Source organism: Nicotiana sylvestris, chromosome 4 (genome assembly GCF_000393655.2).
Source record: "Nicotiana sylvestris chromosome 4, ASM39365v2, whole genome shotgun sequence".
Lineage (NCBI taxonomy): Eukaryota > Viridiplantae > Streptophyta > Magnoliopsida > Solanales > Solanaceae > Nicotiana > Nicotiana sylvestris.
Genome location: NC_091060.1, coordinates 155771112 through 155782586, shown reverse-complemented (window position 1 = coordinate 155782586; position 11475 = coordinate 155771112). Strand labels below are relative to the sequence as shown.

The 11475-nt window shown below is 38.3% G+C and overlaps 1 protein-coding gene across 1 annotated transcript; it reads left to right on the top strand.

The window, feature by feature from the left end:
* The first annotated feature begins 2479 nt into the window (after positions 1 to 2479).
* Positions 2480 to 3944, top strand: LOC104235017 (uncharacterized). The gene is made up of 3 exons (XM_070173766.1): positions 2480 to 2731; positions 2845 to 3586; positions 3685 to 3944. The coding sequence occupies exons 1-3, from the start codon at positions 2480 to 2482 to the stop codon at positions 3942 to 3944; spliced, it is 1254 nt and encodes a 417-aa protein (XP_070029867.1).
* The last annotated feature ends 7531 nt before the right edge of the window (positions 3945 to 11475 follow it).

Below are 11475 nucleotides of genomic sequence, written 5' to 3'. Positions count from 1 at the left end.
GAAGATTCAGAGAGTAGTCTTTAAGCCAGCTGAAGGAGTGAGGACCTCTCCGAAATTGTACGGCTGTAGGATGTAAAGTGCGGCCACACTCATTATTATGCGAACCGCAGGAGTGAAGAATCAGAGAGATGGATCAGGTCCAAAGTCAATGAGTGCAGACTGCATCATTTTTGTGTGTCCGCACAATCAAAAACGCGGCCACACTCATTTTTATGCGGACCGTAGAAGCCCTAAAGTTCCAAGCCCAAGTTCCCAAGAATACGGACCACACGATAATTGTGCGGCCGCAGAAGTTCATTGTGCGGACCGCACCAGAATTATGCGGCTGCACAACCTTCGCAGGGGCATTTTTATCAGATATTTTCAGCTTAGTATAAATAGAACTTTTTATCATTTTAGGTTAAGTTGAGTTTTCAGAAGAACACATGAGCTGTTTTCGTTACTATTTTGAGTAATTTTGTACTATATTAACTTCTAAACATTAGATTTTCTTTCTTTAATCAATTATTATGCATTCTATCTTACATTCTTCTTGTATTTCTTTATGTTTTATGAGTAGCTAAATCTTTAGCTAGGGTTATGGCCCAACCCTAGTGTGGGTACTTAATGGGTATTTAATTTAGGACTTGTTTGTGATTGGGTTAGTGATATTTAGCTTTGTTCATGCTTGAATTCTAGAATTAATTATTGCAAATATTGATTCATGCCTATTTGACTTAGTCTTTACTTGAGAAAGAGAGACTAAGTCTAGGAAAACTTGGCTAACAAGGAATTGGGTTGAACTCGAAATTGATAGCCCCAATTAAAGGGTCAAACCTAGAGATAGTAAGACCCGACTTGAGCATATATCACTTGATTTGAGCAATACCCATTTGGACTTGAGAAAGCCAAATTGGGAAAAATCATTCAAACTACCGAGAGGTATAGAGTGGGTAATTGCATGTGAATTCTATATTACGACCTCGACTAATCAAACTTGCCCTATAGTTTACAACCCGTTAAGTAACCACCTAGGTGGAAGTCATGACCCTAGATCTTTTAACATTTGAAAAACAACCAAAACCAAAAATATTGTCTCCTAGTTTTATATTTGCAATCAATAGCTTAAAGTAGAAATAGAATCAACTAACAAGAATGTGGAAGTGCAAATTGAGGCACATTATATAATTACACTAGGTGTATACCTAATCCCATCTTTAACTCCCAGAGGATTCGACCCCGACTCACGTTGGGTTTTATTATTGTTTCGACCGTCTCACTGCCTATATTTGTGGTGTGAGTTTGGGCGGCATCAGTTTTTGGCGTCGTTGTCAGGGAGTTAAATAGATATAGCTATATATCTAGGTTTTTGTGTGCTTTGTCTTATTTTCCTTTTGAGTCACTAATTTTGTTTTTGAATTGCTTTTAGGTACGAAAATGGCTCTCAACAATGAGCCCATCGGAAATGTGCCATTGGGGGAGGAAGTGGATGATGATCAAGTTGAGGAGGTTCCTCTTGAACCTCAAGCAAATAGACGAGGTTGTCCGCCTCAAGATAATATTCCCTTCCCTCCACCAAGAGCATCAACACACCGACAATTACCGAACGAAGGTTATGTAAGTGATATAGTTCCGCCCTGCATTAAGGCGGGCAACTTCAAAAATCACCAACATGATGCTTACACTACTTGAGCAACGGGATTATTCACAGGGGCTCCAAGTCAAAATGCCTACAAGCATCTCAAAGGGTTCATCAATACTTGTTGGGGGTGCAAGCAAACTAATGTTTCCGAAAATGCACTGCGGTTGAGGTTATTTCTTTTTTCTCTATGGGGAAAGACATTGGACTGGTTAGAGAGATTGCCCAATCATTCCATCCACACTTGGGATGAGTTGGCGGAGAAGTTCATTTCCAAATTCTTCTCTCCGGGACATATGGCGGCGCTTCGAGATGAGATTCTTGCATTCAAGAAAGAATCCAATGAGCCATTGCACGAGATTTGGGAAAGATATCATACCATGGTTAAAGAGTGCCCCGAACAATGATATGACTGAGGCCATGATCCAACAGACCTTCTGCAGGGGGATTAACACAACAAATCAATGTGTGGTTAACCAACTCACCGGGGGGAACTTAATGAACACTCTTTATGCCGAAACTTGTAAAATTCTTGACGAGATGGCGGATACCTCTTCGGCATGGAAAAGTAAAGCCAATGTTCTTTAAGGTGACCCTAATGTTATCCACCTACACAAGGAGCTACATGATCATAGCAAGTTATTGCCGAGTTGACAACTACCATGAACCAATTGGCCAAAGCTCAGCTTCAACAAGTTCAAGGACCGAAACAAGTGAATGTAATGGAAGGTGTGAATATGATTGTAAACAAGAGACGACAACAAGGTCAACAAATAGAAAATCGTTCGGAACAATTCATGCAAGATGATAGTGGTTATGAACAAGGTGATTCATTCAATGAGCAAGAAGAAGAAGTTTAATATGTCAATAATTATCAAGATCAGAAAAACCATGCTCAAGGACAAAATCAACAACAATGGAGGTCACAAGGGAACCAAGGTAATTGGAACAATCAAAAACACCAAGGCAATTGGAGTGGTGGCAATCCTAATCAAGGCAATTGGAACAATCAAGGCAATTGGAATAATCAAGGCAATTGGGGTGGCAACAATCAAAACAATTGGGGATGAAATAACCAAGGAGAGTGGAACAACAACAGCAACCGCAGGTCGGGTTTTCAAAGGCCTCCGATGTTCCAACAACCAAGAAATCCACCTCCCTATCCTTCTCAAGGCCCGAACTCTTCTTCCAATGAGATGGGTAGAATTGAAAACATGTTTAAATAGATGATGGAGAAGAATGTCGACTCTGATGCTCAATTAGCCTCACACAACACTTCTATTCGGAATTTGGAGGTTCAATTAGGCCAAATCTCACAAGCTTTGAACACTCGTCCTAAGGGGGCACTACATAGTGATACAGTGATGAACCCGAAGGGTAGGAATAATACGGGACATGTTATGGCTGTAACTACTAGAAGTAGAAATGGTGGAGATGCAACCACCTCAAATCAAAGAAGGATTGTGGATGAAGATGTTGTGGTTCAAGAAGACGAAATCTCAAGCAATGTGGTTCAAGCTAATGAAGAAGTGAGATTTGATATAGGTAAAAGTGTAGAGGAGGCGCAAGAAGAGGTGAACCCGTCTAGGGAACACATGATTGACATGCCGCAACCGGTAGTGCCAAAGAATAAGGCACCAACACCAAGGCATCCTCCTCTATACCATCAAAGCCTTGAAAAGCAAAATAGTGAAAACAAATTCAAAAAGTTTATTGATATGATGAAGAGCTTGTCAATTAATGTGTCATTGGTTGAGGCATTGGAACAAATGCCGGGATATGCAAAGTTCATGAAGGACTTGGTTACCAAGAAGAGATTGATGAATTGTGAAACAATCAAGATGACACATCAAGTGAGTGCTATTGTGAACTCAAAGGCTCTAAAATTGGAAGATTCGGGCGCCTTCACAATACCTTGCACTACTGGGAGTGCCGATTTTGCAAAAGCTTTATATGATCTTGGGGCGAGTATTAACTTGATGCCCTACTCGATATTCAAATGTTTGGGGATTGGGAAACCAAGGCCTACTTCCATGAGGCTGGAAATGATGGATCATACCATTAAGAGGTCATTGGTATTATTGATGATGTGTTGGTCCGTGTTGACAAGTTCATCCTCCCAGCGGACTTTGTGATTCTTGATTGTGAAGTGGACTATGAGGTGCCTATCATTTTGGGTAGACCTTTCCTTGCTACAGGAAAGGCTCTTGTTGATGTGGAAACAGGAGAGCTCACTTTCCGGGTGGGTGACGAAAATGTGGTCTTCCATGTGTGCAAATCACTGAAGCAACCGAATAGAATGAAGTCTGTTAGTTTGTGGATTTAGATGGATGTGATTGTTGATGATGCTAGTGCCATAATAAATGTTGAAGACAAATTGGAAGTCGTTTTTCTTAACCTTGATGATTATGAGGAGAGTGATGGCTATGTGGAGTGTGTAAATATATTGCAGGGCATGGGGTCGTACACTTATGAGCCTCGAAAGCTATCTTTGGATCTTGAAAATCGGAAGACTCCTCCAACAAAGCCCTCAATCAAGGAGCCTCTGACCTTGGAGTTAAAGCCATTACCCCCGCATCTCAGGTATGAATTCCTTGGCTCTTCTTCTACTTTACCGGTTATCCTTTCTTCTTTCTTAATTAATATGCAAGTAGAGTCCACATTGGAGGTGCTACAAAGGAGGAAAAAAGCAACCGGATGGACTTTGGCAGATATCCCGGGCATAAGCCCCACCTTCTGTTTGCATAAGATTATTTTGGAGGAGGGTGCCAAACCCTCCATTGAACATCAAAAGAGGATAAATGAAGCAATATAAGAGGTGGTCAAGAAGGAGATGATAAAGTGGTTGGATGTCGGGGTTGTGTACCCCATTTCCGATAGTTTATGGACTTCTCCGGTGCAATGTGTCCCAAAGAAAGGGGCATGACCGTGGTTACCAATGACAAGAACGAGTTGATTCCTACAAGGACGGTGACCAGTTGGAGGGTGTGTATGGACTATCTCAAGCTCAACAAAGTTACAAGAAAAGATCATTTCCCACTTCCCTTCCTTGATCAATGCTTGATAGGTTGGCCGGGCGTGCTTTCTATTATTTCCTCGATGGGTATTCCGGCTACAATCAAATTCTTATTGCTCCGGAGGGTCAAGAAAAAACTATCTTCACTTGTCCCTATGGTACTTTCTCATTCTCACGGATGCCATTCGGTTTATATTATGCACCAACGACTTTTCAACAGTGTATGATGGCTATTTTTACCGACATGGTGGAGAACATTCTTGAGGTCTTCATGGATGGTTTCTCCGTGGTTGGAAAATTTTTTGATGATTGCTTGAACAATTTGGATAGAGTCTTGTCTAGATGTGAGGAGACTAATTTGGTGTTGAATTGGGCTTCATGGTTGAGGAAGGAATTATCCTCTGCCACAAAATTTCTAAGCATGGTATTGAGGTCGACAATGCCAAAATTTAGGTGATCTCCAAACTCCCTCCCCTACATCCGTGAAGGAAGTGAGGAGCTTCTTGGGTCATACGGGTTTCTATCTCCGACTCGTCAAAAACTTTTCCAAGGTGAACCTATTGTGCAAACTTTTGGAGAAGGATGCCAAGTTCTATTTCAATGAAGATTGTATGAAGGCATTCGAATTGCTTAAGTTCAAGTTGACTACTACTCCTATTATCACCGCACCGGATTGGAGCTTGCCTTTTGAGCTCATATGTGATGCTAGTGATGTTCCGGTTGGAGTGGTGTTGGGGCAAAGAATCAACAAAATCTTCCATCTGGTCTACTATGCTAGCAAGACCATGAATGATGCCCAAGTCAACTACACAGTGACCGAAAAAGAGCTACTTGGTATTATTTTTGCTATGGAGAAGTTACGGCTGTATTTGATGGGTACTGTCACACCTCCTTTTTACCGCGCCCGCGGGGCGCGTGGGGAGTTTTCTCCAATTGAAGGACAGTCGAAACGGGATTTATTTAATTATTTCAGAGTCGCCACCTGGGAATTTTAAGGCGTCCCAAGTCACCGGTTTTAATCCCTGAATCGAGGAGAATATGACTCTGTTTATTATTCTGCGAACCAGAAATCCTGAGTAAGGAATTCTGTTAATCCGGAAGAAGGTGTTAGTCATTTCCGAATTCCGTGGTTCTAGCACGGTCGCTCAACTGTTTTTATTATTGGCTTAATTATCTTGATTTTACTAAATACGTTTTTATTGCATGATTTTACTACCGCTTTTTACTTATTGTTTACAATTATATAAACGAATTACGCGTACGTATATTCGTATTATATACCTTTTATAATTACCGGGGATCGTGCCACGCGTACGTGTACACAATAAAGTTGACCATATTATGTCCTTTATTACAAATTTATATGTTCGTAATTTAAAATAGAATTAAAAAAACGTTACCACCCTTATATTTAAATAATGAATTGCACATCCCGGGTTATATGAAATTATTTTAACATTTTTGGAGAAATCCTTTTTATTAAATATTCGTTCGAAATTGCGCGTACGCATAATCCGAATTTGCTTTTTTTAAAAAAAATAATTAGGGTACGCGAACGCATCCCTAATTGCGCAAAATATTTGTAATGGTATTATGGATTTTCCACAAATTGTTTATTATATTCATACATTTTTTATGTGAAAATCATGAGAACTCCCATTTTTAGAGGCCCTTAAATTCTTTGAAAAGAATTCACAATCTATTAAATGTTGCCCGTCGATTATAATTTCCGATTATAAATTATATTCATTCCAACTATTTAAATTCAAAGAAAAGAATAAAAATATGATTAATACTATTTTTAACAAGTACAACATATATATATGCCAAAGAATGAATTGTATATGAAACTAACAAAACTGATTTATGAAGGGAGAAGTATTTTTGAACAATTTTTACATTATTTATTTAGTGCAAATTCTATTTCTAATTACCATTGATATAAAGTGTTGCAATTTGTGTTTGTACATCTCATCTTATTTTCATATACTTTCTTTTAATCCAATAGGCGAAATTAAATTAATTAATTATGCTTATGATTGAGTTGGGATAGATATATATATAATCAAACCAATTTGATTCTCAATCTATATGAATTATTGCTAAACATTAACTTTCACATTGTATAAGTTCCTAAGCCCTTTATTATTAAGAAAGAGAACAAGTCTAGTTGACTTAATAAAATGATATTGCATACAATATTACTCACCATATTTGACATCGTGAACATAGCGGATTATACTAACGCGTCTTTCAACTATTGATTATAAACACAACCAATGTTGTGCCAAAAGATAGCAAATTGCAACCAACATCATCTAGCTTTAAACAACAACTAATTAACTAACAAAATAAACTAATATCATATTTTCCTTGATATTTCCATATTTTGCTATACCTAGCTAACAATACCATAAAGTGTAAATAAAAGCCAACTTTCTGCCATGCTTCCTATTTACACAACTTAAAGATAACTAAACTAATGAAATTTCGACATGGATAACATTATCACAAAGTTTTATATGAATTTTAAAATAAGACAATTAACTTGTAGCCATCAAGTCGAACTCACTACTGGTTATCCAACATGAAACCAAAGCTGAAATTTAAATGTTTAAACTTAAACGAATAGAAGGCAGTATTACAATTCAAACTTCATTTATTTGTCATGCTGAATCTCTTTCCAACATAGAATTTAAAAGATAAGTACCTGGAAATGAAGGTAGAAGAAGTAAGTTTCAGCAGTAACAGCAGTAACAAAATCAGCAGAATAGCAATCTTTCCACAGATTTGAGCAATAATAAGACCCGAGGAGCCCAGATGCACAATGACGGTATTTTTAAAGAAAACTTCAGATTTTAACTGAACTATGGAATCAAATAAATCCGAACAGATTCAACAAAAGGACAATATTTCAGATTTCAGTTTCCTTTCTGTTTCAAATTCCTGTTTCTGATTTTTTCTGTTTCTTCTTCCTCTTCAGAAAATCATTTCTGATTTTCTGCTTGATTCTCTTTCTTTTATCTCACTCTAGGTGTATTTTTTCTTAAAGTCTCTCTCAAAATCTGATCTATATCCCCTAATCTCTCCTTATTTTTTTTCTTCTAATTTTTCCTTTCTTCAGTTTTAAAAACTGTCCTCCAGATCAGATTTTTCTTTCTCTCCTTTCTCTTCTGTCTGAAAGGCTCCCTTAAGTCAGTCCCAATCCCCCTCTTTTATACAGGTCTGCCCCATCTTTTTTAAGTGTTGCCTGGACCCTTTTCTCTTTTTTAAAAATCAGAAAGTTCCATTCAAAACTGCTTTTGAATACTTTAAATGATCTTATCCTGATTTTAAGTAGCCCCATTATCCCTTGTTCCCCATTATTACTTAAATTATAGCCATTATCATTCCATTATAAGCACACTATCACATTACCCTACTGTTTCATTCCAAAATAAACCTGAAATCCTACTGTATTTACAGCCTTTAAACTAAAGTCAGAATCTGTTACAAAACAGATTTTAAAGTCTGTTTTAACAGTTATAACCATTCCTAGGATTAACCTCCTAATACAATTGTATTTAACCAACCTTTGTAAATTCGAATTCAAAACTAACATCACAACAATATTATACTGAATTCAGCCTAATAGTTCAACTGAATTTCAACATTGGACGAAAAATTAAACAAACACAGGAACATTGTCAATATACTGACAATGCCCTGTTCAGAAAACAATATACAACATTCATTTGAATTTACTGATTTGCAAACAAACATGATTTAATTGACGAGTATTAATCAGTTGACTATTTACAACATTTGTCCATAATCAGTCTAAAACAAAAGAAACAGACTGTTTCAATCAGCATTTTCAGAAACAAGATTTATAACACAACTGATCGACGAACTTAATCGAGTCGATCACACACATTGTAATTAATCACAACCAACAGAAACAATTCATTTATTTGACTAATCATACGGGCATGAGACAAAGATGACAGAATTAATCAAATAAAAACATGAAAAATTAACAGGTTATTAAACAAACAATTATTCATGTAAGAAACAAAAAAGAAATAAGGAAAGTACCTCTAAATCTTTAAATTCAACCGGACTCGAACTCAACTGGGATTTGGACTTTGTTTGAAATCAAACAGACCTTAGTCGAAGTATTTTCTACTGAAAATACTTCGACTAAGGTCGATTAAACCTCAATCTTCTATTTAATTTGAACAGAATCCAAAAGTCTGGTATTTCTAGGGTTCTTGAAGGTTCGATTTGGGACTTAACCATTTCTGGTCAGATTCGAGGGGGACCAAATACAACACAAGGGTGAGGGTATCCTAGGGGTCATTTGGTGTCAGTTTAGAACAGATCTGAGTTTGTTCTTGTTTGGCTCGAATCTTCAAAAGAAGATTCGAGAAGCTCTGAAATGATTCGAGCCAAACAAACACTCAGATCCATAACGAGGCATGCTAGGGGGTACTATGGTGTTAACTAGGGGTTGTTTGGTTTAGATCTAAGCTCGGCTCGAATCTTCAAATGAAGATTCGAGAACCTTCAGGAAGATTCGAGCCAAGTGGCTAGCATATCTGGATAGAGGATGTTCAGGGGGTTCTAGGGTGTTATTTTGGTGACCGGCGGCGTTGTTGCCGCCGGGTTTCAGGCGATGGGATCCTAGGGCGGCTAGGGTTAGGGGTGGGTTTCGGAAGATGATGATGAACAGTGGAGAGGGGGGTGTTAAGTTAGGGGGCCGGGGTAGGGGTTTGGGCTTATATAGGGACGGGGTGGGTTGATGCTGACCGTTAGATCTAGTAGGATGAAAGGTCAGGATTTATTCACTTAACCAAACGATGTCGTTTGGTTTAAGCTGGGGGACGGGTTGAACCGGGTATCGGATCGGGTAATGATTACGGGTTAGGTTCGTGGGATCTCAGCCGTTTGTTGGCTTTGATCCAACGGTCACTGATAAGCTATGACCAAACGCTGTCGTTTTGACTCGTTTGAATAAGACCGGATCTGGGCTGCTTGGATTGGGCTGAGGGGGGGTAACTTGGTTTTGGGCCTGGATTTTAATCCAGGTCCGATATTTTTTCTTATTTTTCAATTTATTTTTCATTTTTCTAATTTAAATTTCTAATTTTAATTATAAAACAATTTTAACTTCTAAACAATATTAATCACTTCATAACAACTATTCAACATACAGATAAAACATTAATCACACAGTGGAATATTAAAAATAGAACAAAATGCATATTTTTTGTGATTTTATTTTGAATCAATGCATAATTAAATCCTAGATATGCATGCAACATGTATTTTATTTTATTTTTTCATTTTATTATGGCAACGTAAATATTTACGGATATAAGACAAATATTTAACAAACATCACGCAAATTCAAAAATTGCACAGTAAAAGAAATTTATTTTATTTTTGATTTATTTTGGAGTAGTTTTCGTAAGGCAAAAATCACGTCCTCACAGCTGCCCCTCTTTGTGCGAAAACTCGAAGAGTTTTCGTGCAAAGATAAAGTGAGCGGATACGAGCGATTTTTGCCCGTTCGAATACTCCGTGGGAAGCATTTTTGAAAGATTTGACCGAACCTCTGCTTCAAAGGTTTCCTACATATCCTTGGCTATAAAGGAATCAGGTCAATGTAGTTCGGGAAGTTTTGGGTAGCTGGGACTAACGTGGGACTGTGATGTTACTGCTGCTTCGTGCTGTTTTTACTGCTTGCTGACCTCCTTATTACACCTTACTTCCAAGGTAATACAAAAAACTAAACTAGACTATGGTACATGAATTATAAAAATCTTATCTAGATCATGCCCTTGCGTTTCTTGTTGTCTTGATATCTTGGTGACTCTTGGGCATGGCTTATTCCGTTTTCCTTTTCATTGTGTCCCATACTTTCTTCATCTGTTTGGGACTCTTGTCGTTTCCTGCTGGGGACTTTGTTGGATAACTCTGCTTTATTGATTCTAAGTGTGCTCCTTTCTCATATGAGCAGGCTTTTGACTTCAATACTTCAATTGTATTCCCTTGTTCTCCAGGTGGGTGCCTGACTGCGGATTCATCCTCATTCTCCAGGTGGACGCCTGACTTCTTCTTAAATTCTTCATCCTCATTCTCCAGGTGGACGCCTGACTTCTTCAATTCTTATCCTCATTTTCCAGGTGGACGCCTGATTTCTTCAATTCTTATCCTCATTCTCCAGGTGGACGCCTGATTTCTTTAATTCTCATCCTCATTCTCCAGGTGGATGCCTGATTTCTTTAATTCTTTCATCCTCATTATCCAGGTGGACGCCTGATTTCTTCTTAAATTCTTCATCCTCATTCTCCAGGTGGACGCCTGACTTCTTCAATTCTTATCCTCATTTTCCAGGTGGACGCCTGATTTCTTCAATTCTTATCCTCATTCTCCAGATGGACGCCTGATTTCTTTAATTCTCATCCTCATTCTCCAGGTGGACGCCTGATTTCTTTAATTCTCATCCTTATTCTCCAGGTGGACGCCTGATTTCTTTAATTCTTATCCTCATTCTCCAGGTGGACGCCTGACTTCTTTAATTCTCATCCTCGTTCTCCAGGTGGATGCCTGATTTCTTTAATTCTTATCCTCGTTCTCTAGGTGGACGCCTGACTTCTTCTTTAATTCTTTGTCCTCGTTCTCTAGGTGGACGCCTGACTTCTTTAATTCTCATCCTCGTTCTCCAGGTGGACGCCTGACTTCTTTAATTCTTATCCTCATTCTCCAGGTGGACGCCTGATTTCTTCAATTCCTCATCCTCATTCTCCAGGTGGACACCTGATTTCTTCAATTCCTCATCCTCATTCTCCAGGTG